This window comes from Nyctibius grandis, chromosome Z (genome assembly GCF_013368605.1).
Source record: "Nyctibius grandis isolate bNycGra1 chromosome Z, bNycGra1.pri, whole genome shotgun sequence".
NCBI lineage: Eukaryota > Metazoa > Chordata > Aves > Nyctibiiformes > Nyctibiidae > Nyctibius > Nyctibius grandis.
Genome location: NC_090695.1, coordinates 45,644,555 through 45,672,051, shown reverse-complemented (window position 1 = coordinate 45,672,051; position 27,497 = coordinate 45,644,555). Strand labels below are relative to the sequence as shown.

At 38.5% G+C, this 27,497-nt stretch overlaps 1 protein-coding gene across 3 annotated transcripts in view; it reads left to right on the top strand.

The window, feature by feature from the left end:
- The window catches only part of LOC137675816 (transducin-like enhancer protein 1), a 78,167-nt gene that overhangs the window by 11,493 nt on the left and 39,177 nt on the right, over positions 1-27,497 (top strand). For 2 of the 3 annotated variants that reach the window (XM_068422041.1, XM_068422040.1), the window contains exons 5-6: positions 10,199-10,261; positions 11,190-11,264. In XM_068422041.1, coding sequence (XP_068278142.1) covers positions 10,199-10,261; positions 11,190-11,264 — 138 coding nt within the window. Of the gene's footprint in view, positions 1-10,198; positions 10,262-11,189; positions 11,295-27,497 lie in introns of all 3 variants that reach the window. The other variant, XM_068422038.1, reaches the window with a different exon arrangement.

Genomic DNA, 27,497 nt, shown 5'->3' with positions numbered 1-27,497 from the left:
TTAGGTTGTTTGTTTAAACTGAAATATGAACTGTAGAATCACAGCACTAGAAAGGACCTAGTGCCTCCCTGTGTCCTAGAAGGGTCATCTATATCAGTGTCATTGCTGATAGGGTGCTTGTACTATCTGTTAGCAAAGACTAAACAGTAGTGGTGACTTGGAAGCTCTCTAGAGAGCAGAGTGCTTTTACGTCCTTGCTGTTGAAGTGCATCTTCAGTTACAACTTCAGTCTTTCCTGTTGCAGTTTCACCTCTTTACTATGCGTTTTCTTCACCCTGGTTAGGGAGAGCAAGATCATTCCCCTGCCAGAACCATTTTGTATCCCTCTGCAGTCTAATGTTCATTCTCTGAATGTTGTTGCCAGTCTGAAGTACAGTGCCCTAAATAAGTGCAGTACTGCAGGGGAGGAAATGCCGTGCTGAGTAGCATAGAAGGTTTACTTAGTGTACGGCTTACTGTGGTGGCAGCCTTTTTTGCAACAGCATGCTATTGACTTACGTTCAACTTCTGATCCGCTGTGACCGAGAGATTCCTTCCTGGCCCATTATTTCCTTTTCCTTTATGTTCCTGTCTAGGCATGCTATGGTCCTTTATCCCTATTTATCCCTGTCCTTCTTTTTCCTTTGTAGTCCATTTTTCCATTCACTGCAAAGTGAGTTTTGAAGCTATTCTCCAGCGTATTCTGTCTTTCTCAGCTTGAAGCTCTCTTCAAATTAAGGATTGGGGCAAATGAAGAGATCTTTATGCTTGTTAGTGGGAAATACTGAAAAATACTGGATCTGTCATGCATGCAGAACTTTTTAATTTGCAGAAGAGGAGAAAGTATTCATAGATGGTTTAGTTATCAAGCAGTTTTGTATTTGTTCCTGTGAAGTTTTAGCTGGGCTGTGCTGTTCATGTTGCTCCTAGTAGTACTGAGTGTCAAATTCTTTGCAAAGACATTAACATAATCTATCTCTCTTAGCCATAATTACTTTATCTTTTTGGACATTGCATAATTCCGATGTTGTTTACTGCTGAAAAATACTTCTGAGTTGTGATTTATATCCCTGTTTCACTTAAATGTTTATGGATAAGAGACTTTTTAATACCCCAGACTTAAGGAATAGTAATTAAGCTGGAGTGTCTCTGTTCCTTCATTTGCTGTTTTCTAACTGTTAGGCACTGTCCTTTCATAGTTTCTTATCCACTTGACATTTCCAGGTTCTGCAAGGTGTCCACTAGCTTCTCAGTCTTCACTAGTGTGCTCTTTTTATTTCATCAGACGTAGTCAATTTGAAGGCATTTTACTTGGAACACTCTGATCTGTTCCTTTCCTGTTTAAGCTGCATCGTTGACATTACGTGACTAGTAATTCATTACCAACCACATAATTAGTATAATTCTTGTATAGTTAAGACGGATGCAAAAAAATTATAGACTTTCTGGCCTTCTTGGTGTCCCTTGACCATATCTTTCCTTTTCTAATTGAGGGGATTGAACCATTTTTTTTTTTGTTCTCCTCTGATTATTCCAAGCTGTAGAACAGTAGCTTTACTTTACTTGTCGCTTACTAGTGGCATATAGTTACAAAAATATGTGCTTGTGTTGTGTATATTCACACTGCCTCACCTGACCTAATTTCCATGTCCTGTGTGCTTTCCTTCCTGTTGGTATGAAGTCAGTTAAGAGTTTGGGATTTAGTCTCTTGGCACAATTCCATCCCTCCCCTTTTTCCTCTGTCCCCTCCTCTTCCATTCTCAGATGTAGTAACTGTTATCTGTGTCCTTAACATTGTTTCATAAAGAAAATGCCAGCTCTTCATAATGCCATTTTATTTCCCTTCTCAGTAACAGGTCCTATAAAGCTGATCTTTACCAGTGGGCATTCGCTTTCCTGAAGTCTTACTGGCTTTTTCATTCTTCCTTCCTATCCCAATGATTATAAACTCTGCAGTGACTGTTAATCTCCATCAAACTAGTTGCTATTTGGACAGTGTCAATCAGTCAATCTATTAGAATGTAATCTAGATGGTATCTTTACTGTTTTTTTTCTATTCTGTGAGCAACAGAATATATATTAAAAATAATAAAATGGGGAAGAAATTTATTGACGTGTTCCCGAAGCTTTGCTTGAAAGATTTCCAAACCTTTTTCCCACGTAGTGGAAATCTCCATTATTTTCACCTTCCTTCCAAATCCTGTGTGGTGGATAATTCTGCTAGTTACTAACAAAAGAGTTGTCAAGCCTTTTAACTTGTTATTCATTAGTGAGTCACCTAATGGCACCTGAAGCATTGATATGAACACCTTTTTAAGGCATTAAATTGTTTCTCTGACTTGACGGATTTTTGAAACTGAGCTGTGAATATACTAAGTATTGTAAAATGGTGAAATTACATTTAAGATACAAAAGTGCATGCAACTTACTTGGTAACTTTGATTTGGTAGTTATTTCTAAAGTCCTGGTGAATGTAGCATATTGGATTTTTTCCGATATTTCAAGCCCTTGTCTTAATTTGTCATCTTTTTATCTTCTTTTTTTTTTTTTGTCAGATGGCATGCTTGTTTTTCTAGTCAAATCCAGATTCTACTGCTATTATAGTCTTACCTGAATGTTGGTAAGGACTGAATCCCAACTGGGAGTTTTGTTATTGACTTGCATACTGTAAAGATGCATGCTTGGTTTGAGGAACTTTATGCTCTGATTTTTAGAAGCGGTGTGGTTCTAGGCACTTCTCTAGCTCTGCAAGAGCTCTGACTTTCTACTGCCATGCCAATAAAGTGGCTCAGCGTGGCAAGTGCTGCAACGATGTATGCAGAAATTTGGATGTGGCTTGTGGGATTGAGAGCAAAATAGGAAGTACTTTTAAAATAGTGTCCTAAACTAAAAGAAAAGCAAACAGGGCCCTTTTCTGATAGGGGTGTACGAGTTACAGACGTACTGCTTTTTTATGCGTCCTTTATTTTTCTCTTCTCTTTGTCTCCTGAGCAACACTACACATACAACAAGGAGTTGTCCAGAATAAATTAAGTTCTTAATGTCCTTAAGGGTAATAATGCAAAGCATGCTGGATAGTTTTGGAGACTGTGCTTCTTCTACAGCACAATAAGAGCACATGAGAGTGCAGTCCTGTGGGAAGAGAGGAGCTCATCTGGTAGCTTATTTTTTCCCCCAAAACCTCTGCTCCTAGCTTGGTTCTCCTGGTACATTGGGTTGCTCTGCTACCTGATGGATGCTTCCTGTGAGCCTATTTAACTCACTGGTGTGGTTGGTCTACTAAGCTGGCCCTTGCTCTCCTCCTATGGTAATGTTTTCTGCTTGACTAGTTAGTTGAAATGTTGGAGAAGTCCAAATGTCTCCAGTGTGGTTTGAAGAAAGTGTGCCTCTGGAAGCAAAGGTGGCAAGACCTCTTCTGGATTGGAGTCAGCCTCTGACTTGCTCAGCAGCTCGTGGAATCTAAATGAAAGTGGGAAGTATGTGTGCTGGAAAACAGCTTGAAAGTATGTGTGTGCTCACTTCAGAGATTTAAATACTTCTGTGTGTATTGAAGGTTAGCTTTAGGCATGGAAACTAAGCTGTGGAACTAAAATTTGGATAAACACACCTTTTGTAGCTGAGTGCTTGAGCAAGGTGGGCTAAAGTTGTGTTAAAGGAGAAATGTGGTAACTGTACTGTTTAGCCAAGTTTAGGAAGAGTTTTGACACAGTGAAGATGTTTGAAAGGAGCACTTTAACATCCTGACAACAGCTTCTTTGTTGCCAGTTGGCTTGGGTTCAGCAGGATTTACAGCTGCAAATGGGATGGGCAGTTGTGTACAGTGGTTCATTGAGAGCTGCACAGCAGCCTCTATTATTATAGAAAGCATTGAAATTAGACATCTGAAATACATCCAGTCACTTCACTTTACAGTTGAACGAAGTCCAAACCTGTAGTAGATGTTTGGCAAGTGTAGCTGTTGACTTGTGCATCATATGTAGCTTACGTTTAAATTAACATGATCTTTCTGTAATTTAAACTGACATCTAAGATGATTCAGATAAATGTAGTTTAGGTACTGAATTAAAAAACCCACTAATTTCTCTTTGGAAACTATCAATCGTTCTGTGGCTTTTTGAGGTTTTTATTCTGTTAATATTTCTGCTACTTCTTCTCCCCACTCTCACTTGCAATATAGTGGTGTTTTGTTTTTTTTCATAGCTCAAGATTTTTCATGCCAGTCTTCTGGGGTTTTAATATCATCATCTTGTGGGTGGCTGACCTGGCAATTAAAATGAGTAGTACAAATGTGGGGCAGAGGGAAAGCTGTATTTGTGAATGATATGTCATGTTAAACTGACAGTTTACGCCCAAAATACAGAGATTGCTCCTGTCGCTGAAATGAATGCCGCCCGTTGCTGCTTGTCAGATTGCATTTCAAGTATCTGTTGAGAATAAAACTTCCCACCCCCTCCTATTGGTGAGAATATTAGTAATGATGGTGTTTATAATTTAAAATAGAGTTTGAAGGCCAACTTCCACAGTTTGTCGCAGGGTGGTTAATACTGCGGTAAAGGGGAGATGAATGTGGCTACTTGTGCGAGTCTATTACTCAGAAGGCTTGTAAATTTGATTGGCTGCTGCAGTTCTAGAAGAATCATTCGATTTGAGAGGAATAGAAAGATAAGATATCCAATTACCCAAATGATTTGCAGGGTTAGCCAACGTTGTCATGAAGACGCGAGTTGGAACAAATTAAATTTTAAGCAATAAAATAATCTTAAAGCACGTCTGGGAACAAGGAAATTTGGCAGTGGCACTTACCTGAATTGAATCTTAGCTTGACAACGCTGTTGTTTGACATTGATATACTATGGGGGCCTAAACTTTCAAATGGCATGTTGCCTTTATTTTTTTTCTCCTTTTGTAGCCATTGCCAAAACAGATTGTAGTGTATTAGTTTTAAATAAAAGGGCATTAATAATATATGCATATCTCAGTGCTCAACGTGGATTCAATAGCTCATGAACAGCAAAGTTCATAGAATGCTAGCCTTAATCATTTGAGGCTTTTGAATATTTAAGTTTTGAGATTTAATTATACTTCCAACATCCCCTCACTGCCCCGCTGCCCCGCATTCTTAGCAACAAATTTTTGGAAGGGCTTGAGTCTTTCTGTAGCAAAGTTCTAACAAAGCATGCAGAGAGCTAAGCACAGTGAAATGTTCCTTTTTTGTAATTCCTCTGTGAGTATGTGTGCTTTTTGTTGTCTTCAAATGTCTTAGTCACAAAGAATAAATGCTACATAGTTTAAGTGTAGTCCTTGTTTCGATGATTCTGCTGGAAAAATGAAAATACTAAATGAGTACTAAACTTTAGCTCAAGACTAAAATACACACATGCAGTTTCTTACCCAAGGACTTTTGAAATGTAGTATTTCACTGATTCCTGGCTTGCAATAGGGATTAAAAAAAATACTCAAGCGTGTCCCATAAAGAGGGCTTTTATACACGTCTGTTAGACAGATGGAGAAGGAAATTGGTCTGAGGTCAAGCCATTTGCAGCATTCTCATAGCCTTCGATTTTCATCTCATCCCCATGATTCAGTAATGACCGAAAGTGCAACATTGACCTTTACTTCCTGGTGGATTACTGTGTTACGTGCTGTAAATGGCAGGAAGTCCATTTTGTTCTTCCAGAAGGATTTCGCTGTTGTATTTGGCTTTCTATGTGTTGAAAGTGTAAGTGGAGGCAGAGTAATTAAGAATTACCTTCTAAAGCTTTTGTGAATGTGATTTGACAGTATATTATTTTCTGTGCGTTAAAGGCTGATTCTCTGATTCTTTTGCTTTAAAAGAATAGATTAGGATATGCTTTTCCTCATATCATCAGAACTTTGGGTTTTCTTTCTTTACTTTTAATCATGTTGTTCATAATCTGTATTCTTCCCAATCTAAGGACAAAGGTGATTCTCAAAATTAGGTTGAAATAACTAAAGTAAATAAAAATGAGATACATGAGAATACATAAGCCCATCCTTAAGAAGTGGTGATAGAGTGCTGTCAAATACTGAACTAACATTGTGATATAGGAAGTGCAGTTTGCAAGAAAGAATAACAAGCTTCTGACATACAATGGACATTTTTAGCTGAGCACTGTTTTGTAAAGGTAGGCCTGGACAGCTTTGAGGAGTCTCAGCACTCGTTATAGAGCAGTTGTCACAATATAACTGATTGTTAAAAATAACATGTTGTAAGATTTAATTTTTGCTTTTTCATCACCATGGATGCTATAGCTAAAATCACTACTGGGACATGTATGGTAGACACTGATTGGAGCAAAACCAAAATTATTGTTGTTGAAACCTCTGAAGCTGAAAGCTGATTAACTAATTCTTCTCAGAGGAAGGTTGCATTCTTCACTCACAAGTGAGAGTTGTGCCTCCCATAGGCTTCCAGCATTAGTGATAAAATACACATGGGCGTTAGATGTAGTGAGAAATAGAGTTTGGATACTTGTATTATACTTCCTTTTCATTCCAGCGCAAAAATCTGTAGTTGTTTAAGAAATCATGTTGATTTAAGTATGATGTCTTACATGGTGCTTTGGAAAGTACAGGCTGTCAAAATGCAAAATGATCTGGAATAGACTACTGTAGAGGAAAACAATACTTTTTTTTTTTTTAACAGTACAGAAGGAAAAATACCCCAAGTGTATATAGAAGCTTTTTCTTAACTGCTTAGTAAAATGCCTTATTTAAATATTATATTTAGTAACTAGTCTGGCTGCTTTGTTCTTCGTCATTACGTTAAGAATTCATTTTATCAAGAGACAAACTTAAGTACAAACACTTGAGTCTGGCAATGGTTAGGTCAAAACATTTAAGTCCTTAATTAGATGGAACGGAGGCAAAAAAAAATTACGTGAGTGAATAAAAAAAAATCTGTCGGCTCAACTTAATTTTACAAAATGCAGCTGAATTCCTTCGTGTTAATTTTTAATGATACTTCAGAAAGGAGGGTAGCACTTCAGTCTGGTCTGACAAGCTTGTCATTTGCAAATAAATCAACAGACAATCATAACAGCAAGAACCAGTGAATGACGTAGTTTTGTCATTCTTTGATGGGCGCCACACTCAAGTCCTCTATTAAAAATGAATGTATTCAAGAGGCTCTGCATTAAGAACACAAACAATTAAGGGCACTTCAGATGCTTTACTAAGAGCTGTCATAGAGCTGGGAGGGCTTTCGTGAGAGATGCAGGCTTCTACAGTCAGCTTTACCAAGAAGCCAAAGAACATGGGCAATTAGTCATGTTTGTCTATGCTTGAGCAGCTTTCTGCAAAATTTTCTTAGTTTACTCGTTCTTCTGACTGCCCTACATGTCTCAAGATCAGCAGTTAGATAATAGCTATGTTATATTGGGAGGCCTCTAGAAGTAACTGATAAGTACCTTCCTTTTAAGACTTTCAAACACATGAGCCCCAAATGTGGAATATATAACATACTCTAATGCCACCATTACTGACAATTACTGATGTCTGGTCTTGATTAATGAAGCTCTCCTAGACTCCTTCAAAAAAAGGTTTTTGCTTTCGAGAATTAATCTATATATACACATACACATGCATATATACTCAAAGATATTTCACCTTGAAAGATAAATGTATATTGCTTTTGAAAATTGATATTTATATTTAAAGTAATAAAAGTTAATTTTTCTCAAATCTGAAAACAACCTCTTGCAGTTCCTGATCACAGAATCACAGAATCAATCAGGTTGAAAGAGACTTGCATGTTTTATAGACTCTACTGAAAACAGATTTTTTTTTTTTTTTTTTTTTCTTCTCCTTACAGCTACAGTAAGGATACTTGTATCACTATTACAGAATAGGGAGACTTCTGTGTAGGGCATACAGGCCAAAGAACTTTACAGTAGAAACCAAATGAGTTTCTTATTTTACTTTTTTCTTTCCTCTTTTATCACCTACTATGATTCATCCTGGCTTCTGTCCTGGAAACAAAGGTAAACCCGTTGGTCTAGGGTAATTAACTTCTTGGTCCCTAAACATCTTAGCAATCTGGCTGGCTGATGTTTAGCTGTGTAACAGACTTTCTTTCCATAGCTGACATACCTTGCTTTCTGGAGAGGCATACTAGGTATGTGGAAAAATGCCCTTTAGTAAATAGATTCTCACAATTGTGTGGGTTTTGTTTTGTTGTTTGTTTTTTTTTTGTTGTTGTTGTTGTTTTTTGTTTGTTTTTTGGTTTTTTGTGGGTTTTTTGTGTGTGTTTTGGTTTTGTTTGTTTTTTTTCCTTGTTACCAGACACTGGAAGTACCAACCAATTTTGTAATAGTTAAATCTGATAACTGATAATAGTTAAGCTGGTAACTTCCTTGTGTTTCCTTTCCTGGTATGTATGTAGAACCAGTACAAAAGGCCCCACACAGAATGATGGATATTTTATGGTCATGGCCCAAACAAAACAGAAACAGACAGCTGTGGTACTGTGTGAAATGATAACTGTTTCTATTGAAATTAGAGATACGTTCCCTGTGTTGCATGGGGAGAAAGGTTTGCTATAACGCAACTGTCACTGCATTGCCCTTATTTAAGGGGAACCTTTTTGTCCTAGGAAGAAACCGTACCAGAACTGTTTCAGAGACTCTTGTCTCCACAAAACTTTAGAGTGGATGTGTCAAATGCCAGACTTTGGTCAGGTGGAGTACTTCAGCTTACCATAGAGAGACATGGTGTTTTACAAGTCTCAGTGCTGTCAAGTGTTTTCCCTGTGTCTGTCAGAGGTGGGGAAAGAGATGTTAAAGCTTGCCAGTTGTATTTAGATCCTAAATCACCTGTCTGCTGAGATGTAAAAGCAGAGGGTGGCTTTTGTATCCTAATTATTGCTTGACTGATATATAAGGATCAGCACATCACAGTGTCTTCCAAAAAAAACCAGGATGATGGGAAGGCTCGGCAGATGACTTAGCAATGTTTTCATCTGACTTCTTTGAAAGAGTTTATCTTTGCTTGGGTTTATGCATGTTATTTCATTTCATTAATGGTTCTCAACAGGGATCTCTTGTTTCTTCTGTCTTAAAACAAAACAACTCCAAGAAATACCTATATGGATTAATGCTATGACAGACTCACAAGAGCTGTTCAGAGTGTCTTGTATGTAGGCTGTGTTCACATCTGGATGCTAATTTTGGTTTTGTGCAACTGTGCTGCAGTGACTGCAGATGTTTTAAAGGAAAACTGTAGGAGTTGTGCAGGTACCTTGAGGGTTAATTATAATGGTGGTTCTGAATGGTGGGCAGAAGTATAGGTCTGAAAAACCATAAGCACAGGTAAGACTGAGTAATGAGAGAAAAAGATGCCTGTACCTCACCAGAAATCCTGAGTTCAAGTTAGCATGCCAAAAGTGGGAGATATAAAAGTGGGAGATAGATAAAGCTGTTGAAAAGTGGGACTGAAACACTTTGTCCTGCTGTCTTCTCTGCTGCTTTCAGTGAATGATTGTTCTGTTCTGTGCTGGTTCCTAGCCTTATTGTTCTGCTGTTACTCATGATTTCACTAATTTGCTGTTATTGACTATCACATTTTCTCATTTGATTCTTTTTCTTGTCTACGTTATTTTAATTCTCTCTCAATATGGATGTTTTAGAATTCTGCATCTTTTGTCTGCATTCCACTTTGCTTCTGTTTTGGTATTTCTTTTGTACTCCCGATAGTGTGTTTCTGTCAGCAAAACTAATTTTACCTCCTAAAAGGCCGATAAAACTGATCATGAAAGAAACATTTTTCTTCCATGCCCGTCACCTTCATGTTATGCTGCTTGATAATTTGAGTAATAATAAATCTACCTTTTAAAAGGCTTTATCTTGGACTTAATGGATTTCAAAAATGCTTTACTTGTTAATGAGCTATGTACAAGGACCAGATTTGTGCCTAAATGTGTATACAGATTACGTGCTTTACACGTGGCAGATGTCCTAGGGTAGCTAACTAAATCTCAGTCCTCATCTTGGTTTATATATTAACTATTCATATTTGCAGTAGTATGAAGAGGTGAGGTGGATTTTTTGTTACTTCCTTCACCGTGTGAGCTTAATATAATCCTGTACATTAGTTAATACATGGCAACGAACCTAAAACACAGTTTATAATCCTGTACACTAGTTAATATATGTCAACAAACCTAAAACACAGTTTTAATCAAAATACTTTTCCTCTATAGACAGAAATCGCCAAGAGATTGAATACAATTTGTGCACAGGTCATCCCATTTTTGTCTCAGGAAGTAAGTAAAACTGTTCAGCTGTTAAAGTGCAATTATGTTACTTTTCTGTTTGCAAATTAGCTAGTTTTAAGATGTTAATTTTATCACAATACACAAGTGTAAGGAACATCTGTTATAGCTGAAGTGTGCAAACCCCCTGCTAATTTGGTCTAACAAATCTGAATTCAAACTAGTGACAATGGCTCGGCCTCATTCATTGCCTGAGGAGAGTGGGAGTCTGTAAAATATTACCAATGCAACAAAATGCTTTCATTTCTAATCATGGTGATGGCTTATTTGATATTCAGTTGTCAAATGTGAATCTAGTGAAATAAGCATGCTTATCTTGTCTACATAATTTGTATCAAATTTTAGTGTGAAAGGTGAGTAGTTAACTCAGATGCTAAACACTGTTTAAGGTTACAAACCTGCATCTGATCTGGATGACTGTGATTGTAGCATGTTGTGGGCAGCTGCTGTTACATTTTGAAGCCTGTTATTTTGAATATGCCTTTTCAAACTCTACAGTTTACAAAGAGTATTTGTAATTCTTATTGAGTTCAGTGGGGCACTTCTTTTCCCCGTTTGAAGTTTCAGTGGATTTTGCTGTGTGGGCACAGAGTATATAAATGTCAAAACTGACACTAGTGTGAAGTTGACATTATCGTCTTGTCAACTCCATGAGAAACTGTTTATTCGTTTGCCAGAAAACTAATGTTGAAGTGGCATGGGGGAAGAGGTGAGCTGGCTGCCCTCAGGGCTCTTGTTTGCTTTTGAAGAGGTGAGAAATAGGGCACTGTTACCTTTTACCTGCATAAGATGTCTTGCAATAGTTAGCCTGGGCTTCTGCAGACAAACTGGTTATTCAGGTGTTTGTAATCCTGGTTTGATTAGGTGTGGTCAGTACCTTAACACAAATTCCTCCCCATACCCCTTCTTCTTTTAATAGCATCAGCAGCAAGTGGCCCAAGCTGTAGAACGTGCCAAACAAGTGACCATGGCTGAACTGAATGCAATCATCGGGGTACGTGGCCTTCCAGGTCTACCTCCTACAGTGTGTATAACTTGCTTTCATATCTTACTGCTTTGCCATTTTAAAAATAAGGTTAATGTTCTGATATCTAACACTGTTTTGATGCCCAGTGTTGCTGAAGTGTTTGTCTTGCTTCACACAGATTTTAGCAGGGATAAAGTTAATAGTTTATTTTGTCAGAACATCATTTTGTGCAGCAACGCTGTGCGTAACAAAACTTTTCCTGCAAGAAATATCATGATTAGCAGAGTTGCTTGTTTATTTGTAGGTATTGTATGTCAGTTGATCTAGTTACCTTTGCCTGATGCGTTTTGTGACACTTGAGTTCTTGGAGCCTGTACAACTATTCATTCTTCTTTCTTTCCCTTTCTTGTGAATCTTTCATGAATTTTAAATTAGCAAGCTACTGAAAAGAAACTTCACTTGCTTTTGAAGTAGTATTAATTGTCTGACACAGTGTTCTAATAGCCTTTCACGAAGTATGTGCTTCTAAATATGCTGAAATAAGTTAATACTACTTGCATGTGACTGGTTGTCAATCACAAGTCATTTGCTTTGTATTAATGAACTTTCTGAACCATACATTCCTTCCACTGCATGAGGTCATTTCCCCCGCCACTAAGTCTAGAATATTTCTCATGTTTTCTGCCCTTCCCGACTAAGTAAAAGAAGTAGCCAAAACAAGAACCTGTCCTTTCTGATTTTATTCATATGTGAGCGCTTTGAACAGATTCAAATTACTCATTTATCACTTTATGTTAATTGCTTGTGAGAAGATGCCCTGCTGGTCTTTATAGTTCCCTCAGACACTTTCTAATGATAATTAGACATGCTGCTGTACGGATTAACAGTGCCATAGTCCAATGACATCTACAGACAATGGAACCAGTTAATCCATCTGTGCTTAAAATTACATCCCAACTGGAGATGGAAAAAAAAAAAAATAGGAGTAAGGGAGGATTAAAAGAATGAGCCTCAGCTTGAAAACTCTCCTTTCATCAGTTTCTCAATTGCAGATCTGCAGTCGGTTTGCCTGTGGTAAGCTATTGGCAGTCAATTAGGTGAAATAAACTGGGAGGGTGACCTTCATTTCCTTTTAATAGCTTTTCCTCCCTGAAATGGGGAGCTTCAGTGGATTTTCAGCTTAAATTTTATTCAAGCTGCTTTATTACACTTGACAGATTAGCTTTGCATAAACATACCCCCCCTTCAAATCTGCACTGTTTTTTCCCTTCATATCAAATTTTGACTGTTACTTAGTTGATTTGCTAATCACATCTTAGAAACCCACACAATTACATCTGTATTTGTCACAGTCTCCTCTATGCTTTGCTTGTGTAATGAATTACTTTATGAATACCTGGTTGATCTTTGAAACACAGCACATGTACATTTGTGGTATTTGATTAGCAAAGATTAGAGAACTGTACTTTCTTGCATTTTTTAAAATGACTGACTTCTTCAGGGTGAAAATGGAATGGAAAACCCTTTCTAATGAACTAGTTTTAAAGAATATTTTATGCAGTAAATGGAAATATGTTTTAAAATACATTTACAAACACTCTTGGTGGACTTAGGACAGTGCTGCTTAGCCAAATCAAATTTTACTATCTCAAGCATGTCATGTACCTCTTTTTAAAGTCTGCACAATGTAGTCTTTTAAAAGCAATAGGATCTACAAATACCACATGCAGTTATGAATTTTTTTTGGCGGGGGGGGGGGGAGGAAATCTCTTTGGAAGCAGGAATAGAAGCCTCCACATTTTTTATTTTTAAATTAGCTAAGATTCACCGGAAGAGATACTTTACTGTGTCTTCTGAAAGACTTCTGAATGATGCCATACAAATCCAAAACTGTGGATGAGGAAATGAACACTTTGGGCACAAAATTTCTTTGACCATGGAGATGTATGCGTATACATAATGGTAAAATTAGATGTACGTCACAGTGATCTTTTACAGTCTTACATGATCAATAATTATCTTGTGCAGCACAATAAGTTTCATACTCTGACATATGTTTGATTTTGTTTGAAAGGGACAGTGTGCATCCTGGAAAATCTGAATAGCATAAAATTGGGTTGACAATTCAGTGGACCTTTGCTACCCCTCACTGAGCACGCAGTGTGTCAAGCCCTCTTCCCAGAGGGGAGGACACATCAGAAGCCTGTCTGTTCCTACAGGCGGCAGCTGCACCAAGAGTGAGCATGGCCCAGTTTGATAGCAGCTGTCAGTATTGTTCAGGGACCTGACTTAGTGTGAAGAACAATGGGAGGGCCATGCTGTTAAAGTGCAGTGTCTTTCAAGATAAGAAAAGAAATAGTAATTTAACGGTTTAGACATCTATTATGAGCATGAAAGATCATGAAACTTCTTTTCAGAATGCAAATAGGCTGGAGCAATCTGTAACAGTAGAAGATGAAATCGAGTAGCCTCTAGCATCATATTGCCAAGGATACTTACATAAAACTAATTTTGAGAATAGGAGGAAAGTTTAATTTTCCTAGCTGACGTTCACTTGCGTAGTCTCTTTTGATTAGATAAAGTCTGCATTTTTGTTGGGGTTTGACTTTTTTCCCCTCCTTCCTTTCTCTCTTTACAGGCCATTGTTTCCTGAGACTAGATGATTCAAGAGTTTTCCAGTTGGCTTGTCTGAGTTATTGCAATTCCTGTTGCTGCTGGGCTATATGTGATTTCTGGAAGGGAACAAAGCCTTTAATTAGTGGGAACAACTTTTTGCAATACAAGATTGTTTTGAATTGTCATTATCTTATACTTTTTTTTATTTCCAGTTAAAAAGGTGTAAGCCTATTAGAGGACAGATGGTGAGGATAGGGACTTGTAGTCTCATGGGACTGAGATTTTTTCAGAGAATTTACCTACAAAGTCAAAAGCCAGGCTTTGGAATTGGTGTATATTAAGAATGCACAAAAGAGAATGAATTGGCACATTTTTTTTAAAAAAGTAATATAGTTGGAATCAGTGAGCTTGTAAGAGGTGCTAATCCTCTGTGTTGATTAAAAATTCTTACTTCAGGAAAGAACTGTGGATGATATTTGGTTATTAACAGTCATACCTCTGGTGTTAAACTTTTCCTGCCAGTTCTTGAAGGCTTTAACTTCCAGCCATGGAGTAGCAGTGTCGCTAAATAACCTCCGTGCAAATTTTTTTAAATGGCACCATTTGATATTTGTTATATTAAAGTTGAATGAAGTACCAATTTTGCTAGATAAATAATAAGCAAAACAGCAATCTTTAACTTAAAAGCCAAGTGCACCTGTTAACTCATTGGCACTGCTGCAGCTGGAGGCAGCATCCATGTTTGGGGTTAAGGGAGAATCCAAGTCATGGTATGAAAGAATTAGGTAGATCGTCGTGGTTTAACTTGAAGGGTGTTGTGTGGGGGGTTTTGTTTTTTTTTTTTTTTGCGGGAGATGATCTGGCTGGAAAATCAAAGGTACTCAAAGTACATGCTAGGAAGTATAAGGGACAGTTAAATTGGTCTATATAGATGTAAAAAATGCAAAGTTTGTTAGATTTACTTTCAAATTAATAAACTAGGTAGCTTTATGTGTAGAATATGGAAATATCTGAATGAGAAATAGAAGGAGCAAACGGGAATCTTTGATGCGTTTTAGATGCACTATTTCAGTGTACCACTGAGCAGCCAGGTATGTCTTATTTTGCCTTTTGAGGTGGGTTGCTAATGGTTCAGTGAAATACATGTCTTTTGGATTGACAGTACTCTTGAGACAGAGTTGTAGGCCTCCGAGAAGCCTCTCTACTGTTGCATGAGGTGATTGGTTGAAGGATTAGCAAGATGTAGGATTATTTTTTCTTTTGGTTGTGGTTGCCAGCTATCTCTGGGATTGTAGTGTGTGAAGCTTAAGAGGATGAGGTTAACCTCTTGAGGGTTTATTCTTATGAGTGTGTAGTTAATCCTTAGAAAGCCTATAAATAACTAGGCTGTATGTTCCATTACAAAATAGAACTACAGACTAGAGCAGAAATGAATGCAGAACTTAGTGCAAGGGAAGAGCTAAGCAGCTGTAGCATTACTTTAGATCCTCCTTAGCCATGATCTGCATTATGTGCTGAGGGAGGGTAAATTGCCTAGTTCTTTTAAATTGAATAAAACGAGATTTAGTGAGCACAAGACACTATATCCTCTCTTTTAACGCAAACTAACTAACCCCAAGTCTAAATTACCGAACTCTGGCAATAGGAAGTCTGTTGTGTGGCAACATCCTGGGTTATTCTTCATATTTTCCCTTTTTAAAAAACGTAGAAACCTTAATTACATGCTAGGATTCTGTTGTGGTGGGTGCTTTTAGAATACAAAGGCTCCAGACTTGTAAAGTAAGTTTAAAATAGGTAGCAAAGGAAGAAGGTATTTGTCAGTGTGACAATGGGTATTCTCAAAATACCAGTCTCCAAAAAAATGGTCAGGTTTTTGTTGTTAGTGCCACTAAGTTTTGGGGAAAAATAAGAAAGTATTATTGATGTGTATTAGTAGTTTGTCCTACTCAAAACAGAAAACCTGGGAGAAGGTGTGTAAAATGTGAATGAATAGATAGTGTTAACCAAACTTGTCTTCCTCTTCACAACCCCACCCCCACCTCCCCACACGTACATGCTCTGTGCACTGTGGTCTGAGGGGGAAACAGAGGACCTTGGAGCAGCAATTTAGAGGAGGGTAGTGGCTAAAGGAGACAGTTTCCTGGAGAAGAAGATATTTTCAGCCATTCTGAAGAGGGGAAAATTGCATCCAAAAGTCAAATGTTATTGAGCTGCAGGCCAGACCTCCCTTATTTTGAAAGGTTTCATGTGTGGGTGGGATAGAAAAAACTGCATCTTGGATCTTGTTGAAAAAGAAAAACAAAAGATCTTTAGGTGACTCTCTCATCTAGATTTAGTGTCTAAGCTACAAGTCAAAGGTGAGATGAAGTATATGGTTACAAATTTGTGAAGCTAAACAGCTTTCAAGACAGGACTGGAAAGGAGATGGTTGAAAAAAAACATGGTTAGCTGGAGCTCAAACCTGAAGATAAGCAGCTGCAACTGCAAATGCAGAGAGAAGGTAGATTCTGATGAGATGAGCATGTGAGATACCAACAGTGAGTTGGTACCACTTGCTAGATTACTGTCTACTGAGTAGATGTTGAGGATATGGGATGTACACTTTGAATGGTATAGAGCTGTAAGTTGGTCTGTTTTGCAGCAGGAAAGAGGTGCAGGGGGGACTGGTAAGATTAGAAAAATGCATGTGTGTGACAATAATAAAAAGAAGACCAGAAAAGTCAACTGAGAATGTGGTTGCAGGAAGGGTTAGGTAGATAGAAGCAGAGCAGACTGATATGCTGGAAGAGATAATTCGTTCTTTTTGTGAACTTGGCCCCAAATGGTTCTGTTAAACAGACTGGTTTGGAAGGAATAGTTTCAGTGGAATGGAAAGGACTGAATTTGGATCAGAATGCTGGAATAGTACATTTCAAGGTAAGGATTTACAGAAAGTGTGTTCAGTGAGCTTTAATAAAGAGAATGTGGAAGGGCTACCAGAAAGACAAAATGGGGATTAGGGATGGGTTTCCTTTTGAAGGTGGTTGAGGCAGAAGAGCGTCAATGTATTTTTATATGTGTGTGTGTATATATATATATATATATATATATATATGTGATTGGCATAGAAGGGTATGTTCTTTAATCCCAGAGAAAAGGATTGCTTCCTCTAGAGAGTGATTCAGAGCATCTCTCTTGATGAAAGTATATGCAGGTAGAATAGCTTTCCATGTTTGAAGATAGTTTTTGTCAATATTATCCGCTTTTTCCCTAAGTTATCAAGGAAGTAAAAGGAGAGAAACCAAAGAGAAAAGCATACCTTCTTCTGTCTTGCAAATGTCTGCTTTGCATTCATACTTGAAGTAAGACAAGTGGGGGAATTTGAGTAGGTGAATAGTCAGTAGGCTGAGATAAAAATAGGATGTGACCTTCAGTGCTCCTCTTCAAAGAAGTCGGAGATATGGTAGGTTTGGAGGAGGAAGGAGTTGGATGGGAAGAATGAATCGATTGGTCCAGACGAAAGGGAAACTCATCTGGGACTGCACGTGAGGTGAAATCAAATGCAAGGAAGTTAGTTGAGTAAGGATGAAGCAAGGCATGATGATGGAGTTGTCCTGCAACATGAGTAGGGATAGGGGAAGGTGTTGGGAGTTTTCATGTTGAATGATGTAAGTTGGACTACTTTGCGGTAGAAGTGCAAAGAACGAAGCATACAGATCCGAAAGGAAGTAAGGTCTAGATGTGAGAAGCAAACACTGATACACTGAGGTGAACTAACTCAGTGTGCTGATGGGAGTGGTGTGGACCGCACAGGCGAAATATACCTGTAACTGCGTGACTGTGACAAAGATGGAGTCAGTGGGAGTAGGAAAGTGCAGAGGGAGAGGTGCAGAGGGGCTGGAGGAAGATATAGGTGGACACAAGTGCTGTAAATATTAGACACTGGAAATGTGCAAGAAAACAGCAACCTGTTATGTATTTTGTGGGGAAAGAGCAAGGCAAACTGTTGAGATAGGGGACTGTGTGGACTGGAAGAGAAGAGAGAGAAGCTTGCTTTCCTTGTTCTTGCACAGAGCGCCACTAGCATAGACATTTAGGATAACTTTAGGAAATATTAAAGGCAGTGCAAAGGCACAGTTTGTACAGCAGTTTGCTGTAACTCTTCAGTATGATGAAGAGTTTGTATCAACTGCAGGATCCCTGGTATCTGGTAACTGCCTTATTTTTAATTTTTTTTAGAGTACCTGCTGAACTACTGAGGTTGCTGTATTATATAGCAATTTCCTGCAAATGTCCAATACTGGTTTTAAAGGTGCTGGCTAACTGTAGCTTTTTAAATGCAATACTTAAAAGCAGTAGTACTGAGGTAGTAAAAGAAAGGATTAGCAAAAGTGGATTGCTCAAATTCATGCTCAGAAGTGATTGTCATTTGGTAGGCTGAGGTCGTTACAGAATGTAAAGAATCTGATCAGTGGCTTGGAACAGTAAATAAAAATCAATGTAATGCTTTTCTCATGACTGTCATATTTTTCATTCTTTGATCTCTCTGAAATGTTTTTGTAGCTAGTAGTAGCTGGGACCAAAGGGTGATGAGTGTAATTTAAAATACTATGTTTAACTTCTGGATTTTAGTTTACCAAAAAACCTTTCTACTCCATCATTACTATCTTCATGTTCAGCAAGGTTTAAATGTCTGGAGACTAAAAGAGCCTGGAAGGAAAATAAATACTTTTTAAGTATTAAATCAGTAATAAAACCCCCTGAGTAATATCTTTAAGTCATTTCCAAATTGATGCATGCTTGAACTAGTTGTTTTTGGCTGCTGTGGCAGCAGGAACATGCTTTTGAAGTGTTGTTGTATGGTAGTGGCATACTAACAGTAGCTAAAAGGGCAAAGACATAGATTTGAGGTTAGAAGGTGAGTAATAGCAGAAATTTATCGTTGCCCCAGAAAAAAAATGTGCTGGCAGTTTCTGCAAACCATAAGCAATGTGTGCTGACAGCTTCATTCTACAGACTTAAGGCTTGCGTCTGAGTCTTCAGAGGAAGCAATGTGTACTTGCCTAAAATTAAAGAAAAGCTCTGTTCGTGAACTTACACTGACAGTGTAACAGGTTTCAGAAAACCAGCCTTTGTCTTGTCTGGACCAAGACAATTTAAGTTTTTTAGAGTGTGGTTTTGAATTTGTTACTTTCATTTAGAGTCTGGGAAGTCCTTTGGTGAAGACATGTTTTCCTGTGCAAGGATCAATTTTTCTGTTTTTCCTCTGAATCTGCCCCTCCACTCGCTGCTGCCCTGTGCCATCTGTCCTTTATAAAGGCTTTTCTGGTTCCTCCATTGTTGCAAAGTCTTTTTCCTCCAATGCGACTTCGGCTTTGCTGTTTGTCCCTTCTTCAGAGCTTAGCCTAAGGAAAAAAAACCTCAATGTAATTTAATCTAAGGAAAAAAAAAACAAAACCATTATTAGTACAAGGACCCTTAGAACTTGCTCTTCTGACTTGTTTCTGTTTCCTTTTTTTGCTATGAACTGTTTGAGACAGGAATGGTTCTTAAGCCAGCACTGTAATACATATTTTTAGAAGAATGGCTATCAATGAAAAAGCTATATATAGAAACACACATAAGAACTTGTATTTTTTTATATTAAAAGTATAAACAATCAATATATATGTAATATATACAGAATAGTATTTATAAGGTATAGTATATGTAGTATATATTAATGATACAATATTTTACATATCATATATATACAATGATATATTTTATATCTTAATATATGTGTGTGTATACATATAAGGTTACGCTAGCAAAAGGGCGTCTTTAGTTCGTGGGTTGCTTGTGTGTTGCCAGCATAGCTGCTGATAGAAGCATTAGCCATGCTTCAATGGGCCTGCACTTAGTACAAGGTACTAAGTTTTAGGTTGACTTACAGTGCCTAAAAGCATGGAGGAGGGAAGAAAACCCTTCTTTTATGTTGGCAAAAGCCCTTATGTGGTTGCAGCTACACCAGTGAAGTGCTAATGCACCTTGGGGAGAAGATGTCGCTGAACTGGAAGAATTCCATCTGCTGACGATATCCCGTGTTCTCGCTGCAGGGCTCTGCCGATGTGGGAGGATTGCAGGGGCTCCATAGCATAGCTAGGCTGCTAGTGCAGATCTGCTCTTGTGAAGGTGCCAGTCATGCTGGCATTACTATATAATTATTCCCTCTGTGTAAATGGGATGTTAAAAATCTTGCCATTTAACATTTATCACTAAACTTTTGTTAAGTAGTTAATTGCTGATCACTTTAGCAGAACAGCTGATGTCCTCATTCTCTGGGTGTGGTGACAAATCACTTGGGTGGGGTCACCCACATCTGTCATTACTTTTTACAAGAGTGATCTTTTTGAAGAGCCCTGAAGTGTAATATCTCTTTATCTGTCTAATTCTGGTGCCTGGGCTTGCCCTCTGAAATGCCAGAAGGAAGGGCAGAGAAACCTAGCTGTTTAAAGTTACAAAGAGAAAGGCACAGCAAAGATTAGAGTTGCTGCTCAGCATAGTACTAAGGAAAAGACAGAGTGCTTCTTTCTCCGTTGCAGTCTATATGTCTGCGATCTGTAATGGTGATGTGGGAACTAATCAATGGTTAATAAGCTACCCTTGGAAATTATTTTTATATTTGCATTATTTGGGGAGCACTGAAGACCTGTTTTATCAGTTCTATAGGTATAAAGCTAACTACAATATTAAAATCTAAAAATGGAATCTTGTGATTCAACAGAAGTACTCTGTACTTGTAGGTAGGCTGGTACTGGCTATGTAATTCAAACTGATAGCAACCCAAGCCTTTCTTGTGTTGAGAGATCTCGTTTTCCTTGTTTTAAAAAAAAATTCCTCATGAAATACAGAACATATTCTAAAATACAAGCTAAAGAGTCTATTTAGTATTTGTCATATATAAGGATTTTAAGGAGCTCCTAAAAAAATTTCCTGTTGTAGTAATGAAAAATTGGATTTAGAGTTTTGCTAGGTAGATGCAGGCTTTGGTATAACTGCTTTGACCCTTGTTGGCTGTCTCAGTTGCCTTCTGTGGACTCTTTGGAGGTGACCCACGTACACCAGTGGTTTGCTGGCCCCACATTAGAATCTGTGTTCTCTCTTGAACTACACCACCAATGAATAAATAGATATTTTTGTTTCAGGGAAGTTAATATGGCAGCCTCATGACTGCAGTTAGTTTTTGTTTTCTCTCTTTAGAGAAGAACTTTTATCCTTATAGAGCAAGTATATGGGGAATTATGCTTGTCAGTGTTTATGCTAACTTTCCTTACTTTAGCAAGATTAAAGAATGTAGTTTAATGTACTGCAAGGAAGAACAAAGAAAAAAAAAAAAAACAACAGCTGCTAGAGCTGGCCAGGTTAGTATTCTATGGCAAAACTGTGTAGCATAAACCTGTAGTAGAAATACATTTTACAGTGAAACAAGTATGTACAAAAGTGTAGGGAGAGCACCAGAGCATGAAGTAGTCTTTTTAATCTCCATGAATCAGTTGAAATCAGCATTGCTTTTCCTATTTTGAGTTTTCTGAAGAACAAAGAAGAGACAAGACGTAATTCCTAAAGGAGTCCCATAGCAGAGGACTGAAAGTGAATTCTGAGAAGGAGGGAAATAACACAGGCAGGAAGGAATCAAGTGACCAAGTAGAAAAGGAGTTAAAGGAAAACAGACAGAAGACTAATGAGAACCATAAACTTCATGTTGTTTTCCAGTAGCTTCATGGAGTACTTTGGGTGTGCTGAGGGTCTTGGATCTGATTTTTTTTTTTTTAATAGATAAGGTGGCAGAAGGGCTTAGTTTGTTAATGTTCTTATAATCACCGTATGAGCAGAGCAGTGAAATACAACTTCTCAGCCTTATTTCAGTTACATTAGAGATAAAGTTAATTTGTAAGAAAAGGACTGCTTGGGGAACGGGGGAAAGCTGCCTTTATCCTAGTATAGCGTCTGTTTTCTGGTTTACATGAGGCAATTTATGCAACCCCTTAATGCTTAAAAAAAGTTGATGTGCAATTGAGACTTCTTAGTGTGGTTTGTGTTGTTTGAACAAGTGGAAACAGAAACTCTGAAAAACTTCAAAGAGCCTTCTGTTCAGAAATTTAACAGCAGTTTAAAGCAGATTCTTGTAGTAAAAAATAAAAACAAAGAACAAACAAGATAACTTTTTCATCTTTTTTTCTGATTTTGATATTTGCTTTCAGTAAAAAAGTTTGATTTTTTTTTTTTTTTCTTTGTGGGAGTGGAAAATAAATGGTAAGACCCAAGACGCTATCCTATGCATCTTCTGTAATAAAGCATGAAAAAGGATTTTTCCCATGAGACAGTTAGGTCTTTAAATAATCATGCCACTGCCACACAAATTTTATATGTATGAAATATATGGCTTTGGATAGCTGTTGCCAGTACTGTCGTTCTGTGGACTTAAATCTCTGTAGTACAATGACATTTCATGTGGTTTATAGATGGAAGAGGCTTGCTGAAGACGCTGTTTCTTTGTCCTGAAGGGACATTCTCTTCCTGCACCCAAGGCACTGTGGCTTGTTCACATAATGGATAGTTATTTTAAAACTTCTGCAAAACTGCAAAGGCTCCATTCTCGGTTTACTAGCTAGATGTGCAGTGGTGGACACTTTAAAGTTTGTTTACTGTGGTATAGTGTAGCTTCTTATCTGTTAGAATAAAATCTGAGCATTTAGAAGACAATGAAGTAAGGAAATGAAATGAACCAAAACAAACACAGATATTTCAAAGGAGTTAGAGATAAAATTAAGCAATTATAGTAGTAGCTGGCTCTCATTTTTCTAAAACACTTTTAAACAGGGAGAAAACAGTAAGCAATAAGAATTGCAGAATCCCAGAATGCCTGAGGTTAGAAGGGACCCTTGGAAGTCATCAGGACCCTCTAGAGCCAGTTGTGCAGGACCATGTCCCTATGGCTTTTCAGCATCTCCAAGGATGGAGACTCCACAACCTCGCTCAGCAACCAGTGCTCAGTCACCAACACAGTAAAAAAAAAATGTTTTGTGATGTTCAGGAGGAACCTCCTATGTTTCAGTTTGTGCTCATTGCCTCTTGCCCTCTCATTGGGCCATCCAACAATGGACCAAAAGATAATTAAGGAACTGGAGCATCTCACATACGAGGACAGGCTGAGAGAGACAGGGCTGTTTAACCTTCTCTAGGCCCATCGTCTATGCTCTCCAGTATGTCCATGTCTCTCTTGTACTGGCAAGCCCAGAACTGGACACAGTATTCCAGGTGTGGCATCAACAGTGATGAGTAGAGGGGAAGGATCACCTTCCTTGACTTGCTGGCAATACTTTGTCTAATGCAGCCCAGGATGCCATTCACCTGCTTTGCCCCAAGGACACATTGCTGACTCATGTTTAACTTGGTGTCTGCCAGGACTTTCCAGCTGTGTAGCCCACAGCATGTATTGATGCATGGGATTGTTCTTCCCGGTGCAGGACTTTGCACTTCACCTTGTTATACTTCATAAGATTCCTGTCAGCCCATTTGTCCAGCCTGTTGAAGTCCCTGTGAATGGTAACACAGCCATCTGATGTATCAGCCACTCCTCCCAGTTTTGTGTCATCAGCAAAAGAAAGCAAACTCAGAGCTTAGTTTTGCAGATTGCTGCTATGGCACTGAAGGTTGAGGTTCATAGGTCAGAGGGAAGTGTCTTGTAGGGAATGCTAACACACTTTGTGATTAGTTAGTCTAACGGTGGTATTATCATGGAAAAAGAAACCTCCAAAAGCAATGAAGAGGAAATACAGCTGCTGCTGCTGAAGCTAAGTTAGAAAATGGAGTAGTAAGCAGTCCATATTGGGTAGCTCATACATCAGTCTGTTCACATATCATGGAATCATAGAATGGTTTGAATTGGAGGAGACTTTCAAAGACCGTCTAGTTCAACTCCACTGCCATGGGCAGGGACATCTTTTACCAGATCAAGTTACTCAAAGCCCTGTCCAACCTGACCTTGAACACTTCCAGGGATCAGCCATCCACAACTTATCTGGGCAACCCGTTCCAGTGCCTCACAACCCGCATCATAAAATATTTATTCCTTATGCCCAATCTAAATCTACCCTCTTTTCGCTTAAAACTGATGCCCTTTCTCCTGTCACTACAGGCTCTGGTAAAAAGTCTATCTTTCTTATAAGTGCCCTTTATGTATTGAAAGGCTGCAACTGGCTCTCCCCAGAGCCTTCTGTTCCCCAGGCTGAACAACCCTGACTTTCTCAGCCTTTCTTCATAGGAGAGATGCTCTCTGGTTGTTTTTCTGACCCTCCTCTGGACCTGCTCTAACAGGTCCATGTCTTTCTTGCACTGTGGACCACAGAGCTGAACGCAGTACTCCAGGTGGGCATCTCATGACAGCCGAGCAGAGGGGGAGAATCACCTCCTTTGACTTGCTGGCCATGCTTCTTTTGATGCAGCCCAGGATGTAATTGGTTTTCTGGGTTGCAAGTGCATATTGCTGATGCATGTCCAATTTTTTATCTGCCTGTATCCCCAACTCCTTCTCCTCAGGGTTTCTCTCAATCCATTCATCCTCCAATCTGTACTGATACTGGGGATTGCCCTGACCCAGGTTCAGGACCTTGCACGTGGCCTTGTTGATCTTCATGATGTTCACATGGGCCCATTTCTCATGCCTGTCAAAGTCCCTCTGGATGATATCCCTTCCCTCAAGCGAATCAACTGCACCACTCAGCTTGTTGTCATCTGCAAACTTGCTGAGGGTGCACTGAATCCTATTAGCTATGTAGTGGATGAAGATGGTCTTGGTCCTATTATGGACCCTTGAGGGACACCACTAGTTACTGGTTTCCACAATGATGTTGAGCCATTGATTCTTTGGATTCTTACTGACTTTTTGGATGCAGTCATCCAGCCAGTTCCTCATCCATCTAACAATCTATCTGTCAACCCCATACCTCTCCAATTGAGTGACAAGAATGCTGTGAGGGACCGTATCAAAGGCCTTCCAGACGTCTGGGTAGATGATACCTGTAGCTCTTCCCTTGCCCGCTGATGTAGTCACTCCATTGTAGAAGAATATGGATATATTCTTAAGGGAGGTTGGTTGTCATCCTGCAATACGTTTTTCACTGTAGCTGAAATACTCTCTTGAAAGTACCTACAGAAACTGGCTTATACTGTCTAGTAAGTTTACTCCTGCTAGATTTGACTGTTGGTAGTGTGGGTGGTTTGTGCAGGGTTTTGGGTTTATTTAGAATGAGGGAGAAGATGGGATCTGACAGGAGCATAATCTTGAGTTGTTTCCTTTTTTTGGAAGGTTACATTTGCAATGTTGGTTTTAACACTATTTCTAAACAGTAAGGGAGAAGGTTATCGCTTGGTCGGCTAGCTATATGTACGCAGACAGTGGCCCTCGTGTGTTTATTGGCCATAGACATTTGATACAGGCTTTCACTTCCTTCTGCTACTTAAGCGAGCAAATAAAAAACCTGAAGATTTCCCTTTGGGAAGGGAGAGAATATGGCAGTGAAACTGAACACAGTAATACGTGTTTTTCTCTCACGACTTTCTGCCTGCTTGAGTTTAACAAAATTACGTTTCTTCAGTTTTACAGAAGTTGACATGAAATAGTGCCCTTTACATTTTAGGTCTCTAAATGACTTTTGTGCTTGCCAGATATTTTTTCAGAACACCTCTATGGAGCTTGGGGGAATCTGTTGATAGTATTACTGGTGCTAGTGCTGATAAGATTTTTGAAAACTTTTTCTGCTCTCAGGTATTTATTTAGACGAGCACAAGAGAAGACAGCTATTGTAGTTTGGGACCAGGTATAACCTTTTTTCCACTGTTTATGTACAATTACATCTGAATTTTTAATTCAGTGCTTTTCAATAGATACTGAATAGTGTACATCGCACATCTATTTAAGAACAGAAGAATGCTCTAACTGTTTAATGCTAGGAATTCAAAACCAGATTTTTAAGTAAGCCATAGGTATTTGTGACCTCAACAGAGATACTTCAAGGTGGGAAGTGCAATTGTAGGAGCTCATGCTCTATCTTGATAAGCAAAAAGCTTAAAGGAGACGTGTCATTGTTTATGTTAGGAAATCCGTTCACAAAGACTTACTGATTCTGTCTCTGTAAGTCTCTGGCAGAGTTAGAAAATTAATTCCAAAATTTAAGTCCTAAAGAGTTCTTTGTAGCTGGAACTTGCCTAGGATGTTGAAGGTGAAAAACTGTACTACCTTTAAAATTGTTAGGAGGTGCTTGCTCAGAGAAGCAAGTGCTTTGTTTTTCATATGTTGATTTTTGAGTCTTTGCTGTCTGGTTAGGGGGATACCGGGAAAAAAAGTTTGAGGCAATAAAACCTACATCTAGACAGTATAGTAAGCTGAATTTGCCATTCCTTTTCTCCCTTTGCAAATCTGAAGAATTTCCATTTTTGAAACAAAATGGTGGGTGAACTACTGATGCTTTTAAAATCACTGCTATGGCTAATTATCTCAGTGCAGTCACTTATGTATGCATCGTTGCACCCTACCTTCCCACTTCCCTCTGAAAGTGGACACAGTCCTTGCTCTGCAAGTAATGATAATAATTGGTAGTAAGACAGACCTGTTGCTCATCCTTTTTTAAGCACATTTCTTATGGCAGGTGTCTAGTTTTTAATTAACTGCTAATGAACATGCCTAGTAGACCATGATACTGCTGCCAACTTATTCCGTTTTATATGTCACTGCTGCTAAGCTCTTAAAAGGTGACAGAGCAGGCATTGGTGTCTTTGAAGTGACGGGAAAGTGATTATATGCATAACATTATTGTTTCTGGGATCTACTATGGCAAATGTCTAGTTACTAAACACATCTGGTGAGTGCTGCTGTTACCCATCTCCCTGGTCTTTAGTTTCTTCCTTTGTGTGCAGCACGTATTCCCTTTTTCTATTCTAGAATGAGAATACAATATTCTTTTAAAAATTCAAGTTTTTTAAATAAAAAGAGCATGAACTTCTGGAAAGGGTCATCTTTATGAGTTAAGAAGAACTTTAAACCTATTATGAATAGGTAATATATAAACAATAAATCAATATACTTCAGTCTTAAACAGCAGTGAGCCTTAGATAATAAACATGAAATCACAATATACCTTTGGCTTAGAAGACCATGATCAGGTTTTCAGTCTTAAGTCTGTTTAACGTAGTTGGATATTTAAGTATCTTCGGGTACTATTTTCCTCTGCTACCCTCAGTAACCGTTTTGCAAAGCTGCTAAGATGTTATGCAGAGTGATATGTTTCCACTTACAGCTCTCATATTCCATTCTACTCCTTACCTTGGGCATTGCTCCCCAACATTTGTATGCAGTCCTGTCAGAGAAACGGGAGGTAGCTCTTCTCGTCTCATGCTTTTAGCTTCAGAACGTGTTAGAGAGGATTAATCAGTTCTTCATTTCTGGGACTTTTGAAATACCCTGTGTGTAGTCTGCAAAGCAGAGCCAGGGAAATTGTGGGTAACGTGTCCCTAACAGTTTGATTTCTAAAGACTTTAAGCTATGCCTCCTGAAATCACACGGGTTAACTTGTTTGCTAATTAAACCAAACAAGAGAGGTATAAATAAAGGGAATCTTCACAGGC